The 18,299-nt window shown below is 42.0% G+C and overlaps 1 protein-coding gene across 1 annotated transcript; it reads left to right on the forward strand.

Annotated features, from left to right (window-relative positions):
• Positions 1 to 357: 357 nt before the first annotated feature.
• On the forward strand, positions 358 to 17,797 carry tnk2a (tyrosine kinase, non-receptor, 2a). The gene is made up of 21 exons (XM_041066328.1): positions 358 to 485; positions 1,615 to 1,712; positions 5,006 to 5,168; positions 5,343 to 5,413; positions 5,579 to 5,785; positions 6,032 to 6,181; positions 6,378 to 6,473; positions 6,752 to 6,933; positions 7,084 to 7,210; positions 7,355 to 7,501; positions 8,046 to 8,140; positions 8,647 to 8,841; positions 9,434 to 9,525; positions 9,669 to 9,713; positions 9,811 to 10,046; positions 12,249 to 12,452; positions 12,618 to 13,270; positions 13,843 to 13,981; positions 14,520 to 14,615; positions 15,096 to 15,223; positions 16,378 to 17,797. The coding sequence occupies exons 3-21, from the start codon at positions 5,006 to 5,008 to the stop codon at positions 16,382 to 16,384; spliced, it is 3,033 nt and encodes a 1,010-aa protein (XP_040922262.1). The 5' UTR covers positions 358 to 485; positions 1,615 to 1,712; the 3' UTR covers positions 16,385 to 17,797.
• Positions 17,798 to 18,299: the final 502 nt, after the last annotated feature.

An 18,299-nucleotide genomic window follows, 5' to 3' on the forward strand; every position in this document is an offset into this window, starting at 1 on the left:
ATAGATCATTGAGAAAATATTTGCCAGATGACACAATAATGAAAATTGTTCGTTCAAGTGATAATATTGTATTACTTATTATTCAAATAAGAATTAGAACAAAATTTAAATTGAATATAATTTTGCAAGAAAGCCATTTAAGTTGTATTTTACGATTCTTGTGCAGAAAACGTACGCTTTTATTTTGAAGCCTAATCCTCCAAACAGGAAAAGCTTTTATTTTGGTAATTAACAGGAGCGCTCCACAGCGTTTGCGTGCTGAGGTTACGCACGGTGACGCTCATAAATCCCGGCAGGCGCACTGGGGAGCGTCCCGGAATTAACGGAGAGCGAGAGATAACGGACCCGGTGGATTTAACCGATTCCCCGATAAACAACGCGGCTGCCCTGCAACAACCGAGAGCGGTGCACGGACTGAGGACTGACCGGAGGAAGGGACTGCCCCCCTCAACCCCCCCGCCCCTCCACAAAGCCCGTCTTCATAGGTCGGTATAACGGGGTTATTTTCTATTGAGCCACTGTCTCTGTCTCTGTCTTGCAGATGCGATATGTTGCACCAAATATCTCTCGCATGTATAGATAAATAAATGAAAGTTTTATCTTGTGGTCAAAACAAAGCTGAGACGTTGAGATGTTTATTGTGAAAGACAGACATGCAGGTGTCCACCTAACGTGACTGGAGCTAATCAGCTTTAGACTGACAATGAAGCAGCAGGTTGATCACTTCAAATGTATTATGTTCATTAGAGAAACTGCATCTCTCTTTTTCGACCTCCCCTCAGTCCTCCGCCTTTCTCCGTGTCTCTCTCTTTTTGTCTCTCCCTCTGTCTGTCCTTATTTTACAGGAACTTAGTTCATATTAGTCAACGTTCAACATGTTCAAAATCCCTGTCGATGCACACTGTATGAGCTCTGTCCTTTATCACTCAACGCACTAATATTTCAGTAATGTTATCTGTAAATTTCATTGTACAGCATTAAGACACTCTAGATGTAATGTCCACACAGAAACATACAGGTGTACACACAGCTGTAATACAGGGTAGGCTGTGCACAGTCACTCACCTTTCATATTTCTCCCAGGCCTAAGCTTTGAGAGGACTTGGTCTTGTTTACATTACCTCAACTAAAACCTGATTAACTCACACTCATTCAGATGGACTTGTCATAACTTGACTTTGACTTGCTTTCTAGGAATTCAGACTTTTGGATTTGTCTTGAACATCTGAAAACGGCTCTGTCTGAGCCTCCCCACAGTGACAATATGGACACAGCGTGGTCGTGCTGGGTTGCCAGGTCTGCCTGTGTCAGCCTGTTTCTTTGGCCAGTCTGTGTTCTCAGTTTTTTTTTCCCCAGTCTGTCACAGCTGTGAATTATTCTGCTGCTCTCTTTATAATAACAGATGGAATTAAGGTTTGCTTTGGGTTTTTTCTTTCCCAACTGAGTTTTGTTATTTTCTTGGTAATTTGGTTGTAAAATGTTAAATTTTGTTTTCTGGGCTTCTCTGTCTTTTCTGTCTCTCCCTCTGAGCTCAGTAATTGATGTAAGTGATGTTTCTCTTGCGTATGTTTCTGAAATTAAATGCTGACTCTCTCCTTCCTTTCATTTGTGCAGATGAAGGGTCCCTCTATCTATGGCCTTCTCCAGGTGACCTCCAGTGACCTCAGTCACTCCTGACTGCAGCTTCTATCCCTGATCCGTCAGAAAACACGGTGAGACCACTCAAACAAACATACTGTATCAGACCATTACCACTTATTCTGTAAATGATAAATAACGCCACCATTGTATAAACTCCAAACCGTAATGCAGAAATTCAGTTTTATATCTGTTGTCACAGTCTTTTGTGGCAGAAGTAATCAATATTCTTTTCGACATGAGGCAGTTGAGAGTTGTTGTATGTCTTTATTTTGAGAAACACTGGCAATTGAAATACCACTGTCATAAGAAAGAGACTATCATTAGTCTTAATCTTGGTCTCATGATTATACTGGTGTAAACACAGCCCTTCGCTCCTTAAACACCAGCCAAAAGGACTCTGCATAGGCAGCCTGTTTAACACTATTATTAACATTACGGAGTCAATTCTCATTCCTGCCTCCAGCCTCTCTCACTGAAACACTCAAACTACGGTAAGATTAGATAAAATAATAATTTAAAACTAATGGATGTTTTGTTAAGTTTGGCTTCTGAGACTCTGCAACACTGCCTTGGATCCATATTGCAAAACACTGGTCAGTCTCCGTTCTGTAAAAAACTTCATACATTTTAGAACATAACATGTTCTAAAAAAAAAACATGTTATGTTCTTGTTGTGTATTTACTGTGACATTGCTGTAGATTAGTGGCTGATGTGTTGTTTGGACATTAGAGCTGCAATATTTAGTCAATCAATTTGTGGATAGAAAGAAAATCATTTGAGTTCTTAAAGCAAAAAAGCCAAACTTCCGGCTTCTGAAATGCGACCGTTCAATGTTTTTCTTACATGATGTGAACAGCAATTTTTTTTTCACTGTTTTTTAACATTTGCATGCCAGCCCCTGTTGAATGTTCCCTCTCCATTTCGCTTTAGTACAAAATTACAGGAACGCTGCGCCGAAAACTGCTGTTTTGCTGTGTCTGTAATTAGTCAGTGGTCAAAGCAGATGGCAGTGAATTGAGAACACAGAGTAAATCCTCATTCACATCATACAGGGAAACGTCAGTGTATCTGTCAACAGTCCTGACTGAGTCTCAGGTGTTTGATGCTGAGATGAGGGGAAAGTGAAGCAGCTCTGTTCAAACCACTTCACTTTTCATGCCAGTGAATGTAAGCTAAATTTAGTTTTTCCATTTTTAGAGCATCGCCCTCGATACAACACGTGCACGCAGAGATGAAAGCTCTTATTTTGTGCTCATTTAGGCCACAGATGCACACACACGAAATGTACAGGCATATATTGCACATGCACTGCCATTACTGCTGCAGTTCATGCACCAGTTAGCCTGTCTTTGCAGTCAAATGTGGCTCATGATAAAAGCCAAGTATCTCTCTCATGTCATTATATCTTTCTATTTTTCTGAATCTGCAGTTTCTGCATGATTCAGTTAGTTTTATTATTTTTCCCTTAAGCCTGAATTCTCAATGCCCAGTAAAAGCTGAAAATGAATTCTCAAAAACAAACAAGCGCCAAATATAGACTCATATCAGTCGTCTCTGAGAGAGAGGATTTTTAAGTTTTGAAATTGTTGTGATGTGGATTCTGCACACTGGTATCTTTAATATCTACTGCATTCAGTCAAGGCCACATCGGTTCTTGTCCATACAGCTGCAGCTAGCAGAGCTGTGCTATCAGTACCCAAACAATGGGCACACCAAAGCCAGTCTAACTCATCATCAGGGAACCACAAATGTGTGGATAAAATGCCATGGCAGTCCATCCAGTGGTTGTTGAGAAAGTGGTGGATCGAATGACAGATGGACATTGCCATTCACTGGCATGGCTGATTAGTTGTGATCATCTAGTGATCCTGAAATGAATTCAAATCAGCACCCAAAGCTGATTTTATATTTTTGTTTACCATTCCATTATCCTTCCATCCTTCACAAACATTATCACTGTTTGGGTTGATGTCAAGCTTAACTACCATCTACATCTATTAAATGCATGCTGGGAACAGTTTCCCTGTTTTGTTTTTTTTTTTAATTATTTTGGCCTGACCATCCATCCATTTACCCATCCATCTGTCCACCTATTTGCATCTACACTTTCTCCCCTCCCTCCTCCAAGATCTCCCTCTCCCTCCCTCTCATCCTCTTGTTAGCGCTGCTGAATTATTTATCATCAGACAGTGGGCTCGGCTGCTGAGCCAGAAGGAGATGGAGAAAGAGAGCCAGAGAGGAGAGGAAAGGAGGGGAGGAAAAGATGGACAGAGAAGGGGAAGTATGGAGGTGTCCGACGCTGCAGGAAGTCGTGAGTCAGCAGGGAGAGAAAGAACGAGTGGGAGGGAAGACGGAGAGAGTTTATAGATAGCTTTAGGTGATACGGCTGGAGAGAGTGGCGTCAAATGCCTCCTAGTGTGTTTGTGTGTGCATGCGCGTATCGATTGAGCAGAGAAGGTCATGGAGCCGAGAGGAGATTAGCAAAACTAGACTCAGAGCCGGGGGAGCACGGTGTTAGAGCTAACGCCTGCTCTGAATAGCAGCTAGACAGAAAAAGGAGAGCCAAAAAAAAGAGAGAGAGAGAGACAAGGAGAAGGACAAGAGGAGCCGTTACAGTATGGGGGAGAGCTATATGTACCAGCGACTCCCCTACACCAGAGGAGAGGAGGAGGAGGACGAGGATGAAGGGGATAGAGACAGAAGGATCAGGGAAAGTGTCGGGGGACAAATGGTAAAGTCTGAAGTTGACATGCAGTGATTTTTGTTCTCTCTGTGTAATTACAGTGCATGTGTGTGTGTTTGTGTAGATGCTGAGCATGTGTGTTTGTGTCAGTGCAGTTGGGTGTCTGGTTGGGGGGTGGTGGGGGGGTGTTGGCAGGATGATGGAAATTTTTTTGGACATTACAAGTGGGTGTGGGCGTGTGTGTGTGTGCAGGTGATACAAGTATGTAATCATGTGTGTAATAATGCTGCTGCAGACAATATTTGATTTAATTTCTATTTAAATTAATTTTTTGTGTATTTTTTCTGCCTTTCTGTCATAAATCTGACTTCAGATCTTTGAATTTCAAAACTGAACTCTGCACAACTAGCGAGTAAAGATGTTTTTCCAGGGATTTCATTATCATGCTGATGGACTCTCCCTGTCATGAGTAATTTTGTCTTTTTGTAGCTGAGAGTAGCTCCTCCATTTCCCCTGCACTCTACAGTATCCATTAACAGTGCCCATTAACATCACATACTGCATACTTGAAACAAGGTTGAATCTGTTTCTTGTAAACAGCTAGGGCTCAGGAAACAGCCACTGAATGCATCCTAACATGCCCAGTAATACAGGTGAAATGTGTGTGTGTGTGTGTGCAGATGCAGTGTGAGGAGGGGACAGAGTGGCTGCTGGAGTTGCTGACAGATGTACAGTTGCAGCAGTACTTCCTGCGCATCCGCGATGATCTCAATGTCACGCGACTCTCCCACTTTGACTACGTCAAAAATGAAGACCTGGAGAAGATCGGCATGGGGCGCCCTGGTAGCTCTTATTGCTTTGTGCTTGTTTTGTGTTTACAAGTGTGTTTTCACAAATCTCACAGTTGGGGAAATATATAAATATACATGGAGAAATTCAAGTTAATCTGTGCTTATTGTGAGTGAAAAGGCTAAAATACAAATATTAACGGTTTTGAGTGTGATTGTGTTGCTTCAGGTCAAAGGAGGCTGTGGGAAGCAGTCAAGAGGAGAAGAGCCCTTTATAAACGCAAGTCCTGGATGAGCAAGGTGCAAATCTGTCCTGCAAACGCATACAAATATTTTGTTCAACGATGCACAGGCAGCTTTTTTTCATGCACACATAGATTTGTATTTCTCTGAGTCCCTAACCCCAATATCTCCCCACCAGCTGAACTTTGAAGAGTCTACTATTTTTCACATTTCATTCCGCAGGTGTTTCCAGTGAAACGGTCTGACGCTGACCCCCAGCAGCCCCAGCCCCAGGGGGCGTCATCCAGCCAGGCCCCAGCCAGTAGCGAGTCGGGAGCCTCCCTCACCTGCCTGATCAGAGAGACGGAGCTGCAGCTGTTTGAGCGGCTGGGAGACGGCACGTTCGGAGTGGTGCGGAGAGGAGAATGGACCGGCCCCAACGGCAGAGTGGTGAGATGCAGAGACACAGCAGTAGTAAAACTGTTTGTTTGTTGACTTGTGCTCAGAACATGCTGTCAAGTGCACAGAATGCCTGAAATGTAAGCTCAGGTTGTGTAATGAGGTTGTGTTTTGGGTTTTGGCCTGGGTGTGATGACTGGCCTGATGTTGGTTTTCCATTTAAACTTTACAATTTAATATTTCACAGCACTTTATTCTGTTGGTCGTTATGTTATCTCTCCCTCTGCGTCTTTCTAGTTGTCAGTGGCAGTGAAGTGTCTGAAAGCTGGTGTGTTAGACTCAGACGGTTTGGATGATTTCATCAGAGAGGTGAACGCCATGCATTCACTGAGTCATCAGAACCTCATCCGGTTGCATGGCATCGTCCTCACACAACCCATGAAGATGGTAAAACACACACACTCTTACTCATTCAAACATGTACATGCACAAATACACACTGACTGACTGACTTTATTACATACTTCAGCTTCCTGTATTCCTTGTCCTTCTCATTAAGGAAACCCATACAGAACGTAGACATAAAAGTCCAAGATCATATAAATATACTAAGCTCTGTGCATATGTTGGTGTCTGTGTATAGGTGACTGAGCTGGCACCTCTGGGCTCCCTGTTGGATCGTCTCAGGAAGCGTCAGGGCCACATCCTCATCTCCTCTCTCTGTAACTACGCCGTACAGGTCTGTTAACACCAAAAAATCAAGCAAACAGGAGAAACTTGAAGTGAAAACTCCCCAAGTTCCTCTTTCTTCTTCATTTCATCACATCTTTGGTGCAGTGCCCAGATGTTTGTGAAACAGTTTGGACCAGTGCTGTGATGTTTTCATCCTTAGACTTTCTGTTGAAGTTGAAGTTCACAAAGAAAGATTTCCTTCCATTTTCTGTTATATGTCAAACTTACATGTGTTCTTATTTGTGCTTTAATGTTGATTGGTTAACTTTGTGTCTATGTGTGTAGGTGGCGTGTGGCATGGCTTACTTGGAGCAGAAGCGTTTCCTCCACAGAGACCTGGCTGCTCGCAATGTTCTGCTCTCCACCAATGAAACAGTGAAGATTGGAGACTTTGGCCTGATGAGGGCGCTGCCTACACACACTGACCAATACATCATGGAAGAGGGTCACAAAATCCCCTTCCCGTGGTAAGGAGAGGGTCCTGCTCACACACAATAATTGGTTGTTTTTTTGGCTGTTTTTAGGACTGATTCACTCTGGTGTTTTAATTCTTTACTGACATTCACATTGTCTTTCATTTTCTCTGTATCTCTGTCTTCATCCTTGTTTCTCTCCAGGTGTGCTCCAGAGTCTCTGAAGTCTCGTACTTTCTCTCATGCATCTGATACCTGGATGTTTGGGGTCACTCTGTGGGAGATGTTCACTCACGGACAGGAGCCGTGGCTGGGCCTTAATGGGAGCCAGGTACAGGCATATGCGCGCATCACTGCTTAAAACTTAGAGAAAACTTGAGCCACTTGAAAAATGGTTGCAGCATCTCCCAATTTTAAAAATGTACCAGTTAATAATCAGTTTTCAGCATGTTATTATTTATGCATGTGTTTGCAGATCCTCCACAAGGTGGATGTGGAGGCAGAGAGGCTGTGTAAACCAGATGACTGTCCTCAGGATGTTTACAACGTCATGCTTCAGTGCTGGAGTCCCAAACCTGAGGATAGACCGACCTTCATCGCCCTCAGAGACTTCCTGCTTGAGGTAGCACACTGGTTTTAGTCAAAACTAAACCAGATAAAGGCTTGTGTGCATCTTAAATCCCTCAGCAAACATGTCCATGAGAAAGACACATTGGACCTTTGTGACAGCTGATAATGTAAATTTCATGAAGGACAAGACAAATGTTGAGTGTCAAAGTCCACAATTTTAAACACAAGCAATGATTATTGCCTTTATTATTATTGACTTGACAGTAGAGAAATGTCTCAGCCAGACCCGGGGACTTTTCAGCCCAGGACTTAAACACAGATGCTACCAAACTGGGACACATTTTAATCAAAGTGACCGCTCAGAATTGCTGTTTTTTAGCAGCTCAGAAAGTAAACACAGAGGTCCTTTATTTGCACGAGGCAAATAAAGGATAATAAAGGGAAAGAACGGGAAAACAAATAAATCACAATTATAAAAAATGACATGAAGTGTTTTTTTTATTTGCTTGTCTCTATGGTGCTGCTGATGACAGTAATAATTCATGCCACTTGTGCGGTACTTTGCTCCTTTTTATAAGTGCGCCTTTGCTCTGCAGACAATGCCCACGGATATGAGAGCCCTGCAGGACTTTGAGGAGGAAGACAAGCTCCAGATTAAAATGAACGATGTCATCACCATCATAGAGGGAAGGTCAGTGTGCGATGGTTTGTGAGCAAACACATGCAGCTACCCTAGAAGAATGCCACAGTGTCATTTCAGCCTTGTATGCAAAGCCGCATTTCTAGAAAATGACTGGTTTTGTAAGTCAGGCTTGTGTGTGTGTGTCAGAGCACATTTTTCAGTGCCAAGATAAGGTCATTCATACAGGACAACAAATGCATCTCTTGTTGACTTTGGATTCCTTGCATAGTGGAAAATTACTGTAATTACTGTCTCGTTACTGGCTCATTATACAAATATTGTGGCTCCTGCCACAAGACACATGACACTCACCTGATTAGTCTTGCATGTATATCGCGGCCAAGACAATCTCATTATTGTTGAATTTTATCCCTGTTAGTAGAAGATTGTCAGACATAAATTACTGTAGGCAAACATCAGTCTAAGATAACATGGTAAATAGCATAGAAAGAAGTTTCTTTATTATTTTGTATTCATAAGTGTTTGTATGTATGTATGTATGTGTGTCTTTTCAGGGCAGAGCATTATTGGTGGCGAGGTCAGAACAGGGGGACGCTGCGTGTCGGTCAGTTTCCTCGTCACGTGGTGACGTCAGTCGCCGGTCTGTCCGCCCACGACATCAGCCGACCGCTCAAGCACTCGTTCATCCACACTGGACACGGAGACACAGACCCTCACAGGAGCTGGGGACACGCAGATCGCATAGACAGGTTAATAGTACACAGTTGTCAACATCATGGTTTTATCCCAGTAATTAAAAGACATTTTAGCATGCAGACCTCCCTCCCTCTATAATGTCCAACGAAAAACACTGCATTAACTCTGGAACTCTGTGCTACACACTGAACCAATACAATCACAATAACAGCTGGAATCATGTGTGTTTGCTTTTGAAACATTGCTTGTGCTGTAACTCTCCACTGGAGTGCAGCAGTGCACCACCTTCTTCAACACATTTGTTTGTAGAACATACTCACATCCAGAACTTCCTACACGGTCAGCTGAACTAGAAAAAGCCTGAAATTCCAGATCAATAATTTTACAAGCATCTCTTAGTAGTAAAGTTATGTACAGGTCTGTAACAAATAATATTTATGGACCGCAACCACCTTAGTCCATGGCTGCAACGAATAGAAAGGTGTTTAAGAAATAAAAGACTCAGTTGGCGCTTGTCTCATTTTGTAGCCTTTGTCTAAGTATGTTCTTTATCTAAATAAATGCTGAATGAATTTACTGCTACATGAATCCATTAAATCTGCTTTATATTATATATTATTCTCATATTTTTCCTCTTCCCTTCAGTCTGTATTTGGGGAACCCCATGGACCCCCCTGATGTCCTTGGAATGGACTCGGGCATTGCAAGACCGACCAAACTCCCCAACCGTGCTAAGAGTAAATTTGTCTTTTTTATCTTATCTTATTTTTTGTTTGTAAATGTGTGTTTTTTCTTGCTTAAAATGTTAATGATGTGCACAGTCTCCTGTTGGAGTCATTCCAGTGTGCCTTGATTGTAATATCATAATTTTCTTTATCAGAGCAACCTCCTCCTCGTCCACCGCAGCCTGCTGTTCTCCTGAAGAGTAAGTTATTCACACCTTGCCTCAATTGTATCCGACAATCTGACCTCTGAATACATGCTGCTGCGATTTTCTGACTCTGGTGTTGGCATGTGTGTAGAGCCGTTCTACGACTCTGTGATGGACGATTACGACGACGATGACGACGCCAGTGCTTCGTCGGGCCTGAAGAGGCTGGGAGTGTCCCTGGGTCTGAAGCTCCGACCGTGGGAGGGGTCCAGCGTGCGCTCAGCCAAAAGCGAGGTGTCGCTGATCGACTTCACCGATGACAGCTTCAGCTCGACCACGCCCTCGCCGCTCACTGAGACACAGCAGCCAGATGAGGACACACTGAAGGTATCTGACGGCTAGAGACACTTTGGCTATTCAACACCATAACTCAGGAACACAAAGGGAGATTGTGACCATATTTCATATTTGGTCAGATACTGAATTGGTAACACTGATCTTGAGACTGTGGTGATTGTAAAGATCTTTTGTGTTGCCAGCTCAAAGATATGCGTTAAGCATTCATGTTTTAAATTAATACCTTCTTTGCAGCAACATCCACATTTGAAGTGTTATCTACTGTCATGGCTACAACTATCAACTTTATTGGCCAAGCATGTGAGCACATATAAGGAATTTGACTCTGTTTTTTGTTTCTCTCAATCAAGTTACACACTAATACAGTAGACATGCAACAGAACAAGAACAACAAAGCTTAACAAAATCAAGTCAAATCAATTTTATTTATACAGCCCTATATCACAAATAAAAAAAATGCCTTGAGGGGCATCACAAGCTGTACAGAAAATGACATCTTCTGTCCTTGGACCCTCGTCTCAGATGAAGAACAACGATCCGGTGGCTGAATGAGCTGCCTGTCTGCCACAGCTCGTTGTAGAGAGGGTGAGAAGGGTTATCCAACATGGCTGTGATGTTGTCCCTCGTCCTCCTCTCCACCGCTGCCCCCATTGCTTCAACCTCAGCACCTAGCTGGCCTTACTTAACAGCTTGTTGAGACATTGAACCTCCTAGACTTGATGCCACCACTCTAGCACGCCATCGCAAAGAACAGTGCACTCGCTACTACAGACTGAAAGAAGATCTGCAGGAGCCTGTTGCACACACTGAGGGGTCTGAGTCACAGACTGCTCTGTTCCTTCCTGAAGAGGGATTCACTGTTGTGAGTCCACCGCAGGTTTTTATTGATTTGACTTGTAGGAATCTATCCACTTCCTCTCCCTGGATGACAACAGGGACAAGGGGCCTCCTGTTCCTCTGGTAGTCGACCACAAGCTCATCGGTTTTTCTGATATCAAGCTTCAGGCGATTGTCGTCACACCATGTGATGAAGCTCTCTGGACAGCATGTTTCTCACTGGAATCATACATGTTAATATAAATTCCTTCAGTGTCTTCACTACACATACGGTATGAGTCTGGGCAGACATGGATGCAAACTGCAGCTGGACTGGTTGGTGGAGGCATGCAACCTCAAAGCGGTACTTTTACTTCACACATGATTTTCTAGATGATCTTGAGAGTTAAGCTTTTGACCTTTAAAATTCCACCAACAACAATTCCCACGCAAACTAATTGTGCAGCATTTCAAAGACCTAATAGGCTCGTCAAAGACTCTCACCACATCACATTTTCTGATCAAACATTTTTCTCAATCAAATTAACTGTAGAAGGCGTAACAGAAGCACGAAATGCATGACACTGCTCAACAACAATGGGTTCACATATTCTTCAAAGGCAGTGGGCCGGCCATTGGCCTAGAAATGTCATAAATAACCTCTATCTCCTTGGATGCACTTGAGACGTGCGGTGTGATGGATTGGTGTTCACTGACTGATCATGTGCACGTTCATGCTTAAGTGGTTTACTTACTGGTTTACACAGTAATTCCACCTCGTTGCTTCAGTCTCCCTTCGATCATCAACCCAGCTGTGCCTGAATTCTTTAGAGTTTGGGTGGAGTTTCACAAGGCTATTTATACCTATTTACAACATTACCAGTTTTTTTTTTTTTTTTTTTTTGTTTGTTTGTCTAGTTTGAAATATCTCAACAACCAGTGGATGGATTTCCATTTGGTACAGACTTTCATGATCCCCAGAGGATGAATCCTAATGACGTTACAATCCTCTGACTTTTCTTTTCACCTTAACACAATGTTCATAATTGTGTGATTAATTAAAATGTCGCAACAACTATTGGATTTATTGCCTTAATGTGGCGCAGGCATTCATGTCCCCTCATGATAAACTGTTGTAATCTCAGTGGTCCTCTAACTTTTAATCTAGAACTATTATAAGTTTAATGTTCAGTTTTAATTTGTGCAGTACTTTGCTTTACGACCACAGCTACAGCCTCAGCTGTACTTTGTATTTGTCCACCACTGATCGTCATGATATCATTCTTATGGAAGCTGATAAATAACAATGTCAGATTATCTCTCGCTCCTGTTTGTGAGACTCTACTTAACAGGTATCTTGTATTGTTGATGTAACTTCTCCTTTGCTTCTCAAATCTCCGTCATTCTCCTCTTCAGGACACTCCCTCCATTCTGGACTGGCCTCTCCCTCAGCCATCGTACGACGAGGTTGCTGCGGAGCTCGAGGACCAATCAGAGGACCAGGAGGTGCGGTCTATCAACAAGAGACTGACTGAAGAGACCACGGTCACACCTACCGCTGCTATTCCAGGCAGGAGTGAGTCGCAGTCAGCTGACCTCTTCCAAGAACTGCAGAGAGAGGTAGACAAAGTAGTTTCATGTTATAAGTGAAGGGAATTTTTACTTGCCATCACTTAAAGTAAAAGTCGTTCCAGACTGATTTTATCTCTGTCTGTGAAATGTTAAACACCAACAGACACGTATTTCATTCTGAGCTATTATTTCTGTCTGTCTCTGTTGATATAGGTGATGGTGAAGTTGCAGGTTCCTATGGCAACAGGCCGTTCCCTCCCGTCCTCCCCCCTCCCAATGCCTCTGGCTCCTTTGGGCCCCCACCGACAGATCTGCCTGCCCCCTCCCTCCCCCTCTTCCACCTTCAACTCCTCCTTCACCTCTTGCTTCGAGGACCGGCCAGTGCTGCCTCCTCGCAGCCCCTTGCCCCCGCTGCGTCCCTCCAAACACAACCTCTCCACCCGCACTACCCACCCACAGGGCCGCTCCAGCTCCATATCTCTGGGGGATGAGGAGGACACGCCACCTCAGATCCCACCCAGAGACCATGCCTTTTCTCAGCCAGGCTCCCGCTCCTCCTCACCTCTCCCGCTGGTGCCGCCGCTGTCCTCCTCGCCTGTGGCCCTGCCTCCTCCTCCCCTCTCTGTCTCCCCACGCCGGGCTTCTGGACTCCTGGGCCCCCTCCTTTCCTCCAGCTCCTCTTCGCCACCTCAGGGCACATCCCATCCTTCACGCCTTGCAGCTCCTGGCTCCTCCTCCTCCTACTCCTCAAGCTCCTTTCTGGACCCTCTCACCTTTCGTGAAGGACGTGGCCTGTCCTCACTGATTGACAGCTCCCAGACCTCTGCTCCCGCCCCACTGCGAGAGAGACCAGCTTTTCTGGAAAGGTGTGTTTCTAATATAAAATACTGTCTTACCTCATTTATTCTCTCCCATTTGAACCTAATCCTTTTTTAGGAAAGTTAAATAGGGAACGAGCAGTTGTTCCCGTTTTATAATTTCTATCTTTAACTATCAAAATGTCACCTTGTTGAGATATTGCCACCTTCTTCCCTTCAGTCTGCAGGGGATAATAAGTAGTGAGGTTTGTTGATTTCCATTCCAGCAGTTTCTTATCGCAGGCGATCCACAGAGTAAATAATTAAATTCAACTCAGCATGTTTGGCAATTATAAAACACAAATAAAAATAAATTGAATTGTAAATAAGTGGAAACAAAATCAAAACTATAACATGAAAAAAATGTAAAATTAGCATTTTAGCATAGCAATTAATTATTGCAAATTACAATAATTAATAATTAGTTGTTTGTAGCCACTCAAAAACACTGCACTCAAGCTGTGACCAAAGTCAAGTCTGATGCACCACAGCTTGACTAACACTGTTATCTATTTAAATATTCATTCACACTTGAATATAAAAAAAAACACACCACTGTAATTTGTGGTTTTTCTTATCAGATATGGAGCAGCCAACATGGCGGCAGTCAAACCCATGATGCAGCGGCAGCCTGGTGGAGCCAAACCAAATTCCTCCTACAACAACAACAACGGGCGAACTGCAGCTCCCAGCATGCAGCAGGAACAGAGCATCGCACAAGTGAGGGAGAATGAGAGGAAATGCACAGAATGTTCCATTTATCTGCTTTTTCTGCTTGTTTAAATATCATCACTATTTCACATGGTAAATACAGATAGCAGCATATATTCACAAATGGCATACAAATGCAGCAAGCATGTAAATCTAGTAGTCTCATTTAAAATACTGTATATCTCTTGTTCTTCCACTATCTGGAGGGATGATTGGTTTATCATTAAGAAAATCATTATCTCTACAATAATGTCATCATAATGTGTATATGATTGTATTGGGTGTAAACATCAAAGTGCTTCTGGTTAATTTGAAATCTGTTGCACTTTATCATGAGCTGCAAAAAGTGGCTCAGTAAGTTTTACAGCAAAATCTGCGGTCAGGGTGATGTTATCAGCTCCCAGGAAAAAAATCTTTATGAATGTTTAGCACATAGACTTTTTTGTTGATTATATTTGTTTAAAATACCAAAAAAAAATCCAGTCAAAGGTCCAGTCATGTTTCTTCTAATTCTTCTTTCATTATAAGTACATGGTATGATTGACAGGTGCAGGGAGCAGTCCATGGCGTCACACTGGAGGAGTGTAAGTCTGCCCTGCAGAGTCACAACTGGAACATCCCTCAGGCTATAAACCATTTGAAGGTACACCTATCTATCAATCTGTCTGCATACTTTTTCATTTTCATATTTTTCTCTTACTTTATAATCGATGCAGTAGAACACATGAAAAGGAGTGGAAGATATTTTTTCCTAGGAAAAGGGAGTCTTTGATAAGGATTGGCAGGAAATACCACAAGCTGGGATGTTTGTTCATTCAAGCTCTTTACAGTTCAAGTATACAAAACAGATGATACTATAATTCATGTGAAGAATAGAGTGGATTCTAAAAAACAAAAATAAATAAGACAAACAATACACTTGTGATCTACTGTCTCTGGTCAGATGTTGATAATGAATGCTGAAGCAGAATAATATCAATTCTAACTTGGACAGGACAATTAATAAAATATACAACACATTGCAAATGAGAAAGATCATACAACAGTAAAACACCTCTGTCCACACTGAACAACTTTGCCTGCCTGCTTGTCTAAAATGCTCTTTTCATCATCTGTATTGTAGGTGGAGCAGTTGTTTCGGTTGGGACTACGATCCAGAATCGAGTGTGAGGAGCTTCTGCAGCGATGCCAGTGGAACCTGGAACAGGCCAGCACAGTCATGCTGGACACATACGGACCACATCGAAACAAGTAGGTAAAAATCGGTAAGTAAAACTAAGCAAGTAAAACTTTACAATACACTTTTCTAAACCTATGTTATAATGTGCTTTGTAAAGGTTCATATACAAGTCTTTCATACTAGGTGTGGGAAATGAACAGTATGCCAACATTATGTTGCAGCTGTTTTCCCTCCCAAGTGTAAACATCCGTGCATTCCTCATTATATTAACTGTGTTTGGTCAATGTGTCACTGAGTTTGAAAACATATTGATGCAGCAATAGTTACGAAACCCTCCCGAGCTCCTCTAACAACTCAGCTTAATATGGGATGACGATGTCTCTCCATCTGCTCTTCTTCCACCGTCTGCCTGTCGGTCTGGTGCTCCTGTCACTGTTAAGACACCCGGTTTGAGTGCCGACATGCTGTCTGAGCTTCTCTGAGACATTCAATTTCCTTTAACTCAGTAGTTATAGCCATGTTTTTTAAGTTTAGTTGTACTTTGAAACTGTGAGCTAACTTCATTTCTTAAGCAATTTCCTCAGTTTTCATTTTCTTTTTGCCAAGTCAGATATGGTGTTCCTCAGGGTTCAATTTTTGTACCACCTTAAGTTCATTTTATACACCTTGGGTGACATTATCTGCAGGCATGGCATCTCGCATCACTGTTATTCTAATATACCTTTTATTTATTTCTCCCTGCTACCAGTCTTTAAGCTTAGCTAAGGTAATTACCTCTTCCCTCCAGCTGTATAGTAGAAATAAACTAATAAAAATGGAGCGAGATTAGCATTCATTTGGCATTCTGTTTTTGAACACATGATGAATGTAAGTGGTTTGGTGCTGGGTACTGTTGGTTTATCAGAGCTTCATTGGTCAAAACAGCTGCTTGCTGCGACTGTAACCTAAAAGATGCTTGAAAAACTCTGTAGGACTTAGAGGGACTACAGAGCTGAATTTTCTGTGGGTGCATCACATCATGTAATGTCTTTCACGTTAAATACAGTCATTTGTTGCATTGATAATATGAAAAATATTTTAGGTGCAACTTTAAAAGCTTCCTCTTTTACAGCATCCTAAATTTGGCGCAAAAAAAGATCAGAATTCTTACTTTTCCTTAAACATTTCAGCGGAGGCTTTGCAGTAACATCACTGATCTGCAGTTACATCTCTGTCTGTCTCTCAGGAAGTGACAGCAGGAGGACACACTGAGCAGCAATCAACTACTGAAAAGCCCCTGATGTCATTTGGATCAACGCATCAGTAACAATGGACTGCTTCGATGACTCATCGCTGCAGATCTGTAATGATTGGCGGAAAATAAGGCAGTATACGTGCCTCACTTTATGTACTGTGAATACCTGCTACTACATGTGTCATACACATGCATGCTCATTATTATCTAACAGAGCAGCTTGTTGAATGAGTCACACTATTTACTTGAACTGTTGCTATTTATGTTTTTTTTTTTTATAACCTGAATAATGAGAATTTATGTTTCCGCTGGTAGCTACTGCAAACTTTTAGTGGGGGCGAGTTTTGCATCTGCTGTGAATGCATTGCATGTTCAGGTGTGTGTATATGTGTGTGCACTTTAAATGCCCATGCCTTTTCGCTGTTAAAGAAACAAGATAAAATCAGGGAAATGTCAGCTAACGATATAGTTGTTCTCGTATGATTTTGTGAAAATGTACAGATAAGATGCTGTATTGTATATAGCACTTTACTCAGTGTGTCAGCACACAAGTGGATATTTTTGCGGGCATGTTAACTGCTGGTCAGAAGAAGATGAACAGTTTATCTAGTGAGTGCAATGAATAAGAATACTGATTTCAACTGATAGCATATTGAGTATTTTGAATGTATCATTTGTGTCATAAAGCTTTCTGGGCTTTATGTAGACGTGCGAGGACTGATGGGTTTCCTTAAATGAAAGATCTTATTGTAGGCAATAAGATGCCAAAATGGCAGTGTGATGATATCTACCATCTCATCGTGAATACAGGGTATTAGGCACCGAGTTCAACCTCTACAAATCAGATATTTAATGCAACTTAAAACTGATGTTCAGTATTTCTTCGATAATTTCTGCTGTATGATAATCACAAACGCAGGCTGAAGAGCTTAGTTGTCATTCGTCTGAATAAGTAGGCCACTGCTGAGTGTGAGTGTGTGCATGTGTGCTTAGCTCTGCAGGTGAGGACAGTAGCCAGTGACTATTTTAATAGTCGATATATTGATCTTGAGTGTGACCATTCATGGGAAATTATCCGCAGCTAAACAGAAAAGGACATGAATAAGAAATTGTCTGTCCTTGCAGCTACTTCTGGCTTTTATCAGGCCATGAGCCACAGATTATTCTCTTTTTCAAAATACAGTTTAGAGCATAAAATTAGAAGAAAAAGTAAGCAAACTTCAGAACACACACTGTGGCAAATACAGTTCTTATCCATGTTTTCGCGTGTATCTATGTGTGCGCTTGCATATGTTGGAATCATCCCTTACTCAGTGGCTCAGCTGTAAGCTGTTTCAGCCACACTGTTTTATGTGACACTGACTGCATTATACTGTATAGTTAGAGCAGCTTATCAAGGTAAAATGCAAACATGGCCTCCACTGTTTTGTAATAAATGGAAATTTGAGTCATTCTCTTTTCAGAAAAGAGGTGTTCTTCGTTTATTTCATAAATATGTTGAACACAGTCAATATTAAAGCCCCCTCTCATTCCTATTGGATCAGTTGCACAGAGATCATACATGGTTTTTTTTTTTTTTTTTTCTCATAAAATCTAAGACTGCGTTTTGATGGAGCTTTTTTTTTCACAGGAAACAGAACTGGACAAACTGAAGATGATCATTTTTCTCTTCATTTACAGGAGTCACTTCTTTATCTATGTTTTTTTCTATGAGTCACTTTTTGGACACAACCTTGAAAAATCATTTAGAGGAACCACATTTTTGCTTTCATTATTTTGACAAATAAACACTTAAGCTCTTGACTGCACCATGTTTCCTCTAAATGTCACTTTGAAAGCAAAAGTTCAAAATATATGATAATGGTGGTTTGTGCATCTTCACTGGCGTTTAATATTTTCCACAGGAAGTAAGT

Source organism: Toxotes jaculatrix, chromosome 20, assembly GCF_017976425.1.
Source record: "Toxotes jaculatrix isolate fToxJac2 chromosome 20, fToxJac2.pri, whole genome shotgun sequence".
Taxonomy (NCBI): domain Eukaryota; kingdom Metazoa; phylum Chordata; class Actinopteri; family Toxotidae; genus Toxotes; species Toxotes jaculatrix.

Coding starts and splice junctions, on each gene's coding strand:
- tnk2a (XM_041066328.1), top strand. CDS start 5,006: ATGCAGTGTGAGGAGGGGACAGAGTGGCTGCTGGAGTTGCTGACAGAT. Junction 9,526..9,668: donor ACTCCCCAACCGTGCTAAGA/GTAAATTTGTCT, acceptor TTTCTTTATCAG/AGCAACCTCCTCCTCGTCCA. Junction 13,271..13,842: donor AGACCAGCTTTTCTGGAAAG/GTGTGTTTCTAA, acceptor TTTTCTTATCAG/ATATGGAGCAGCCAACATGG.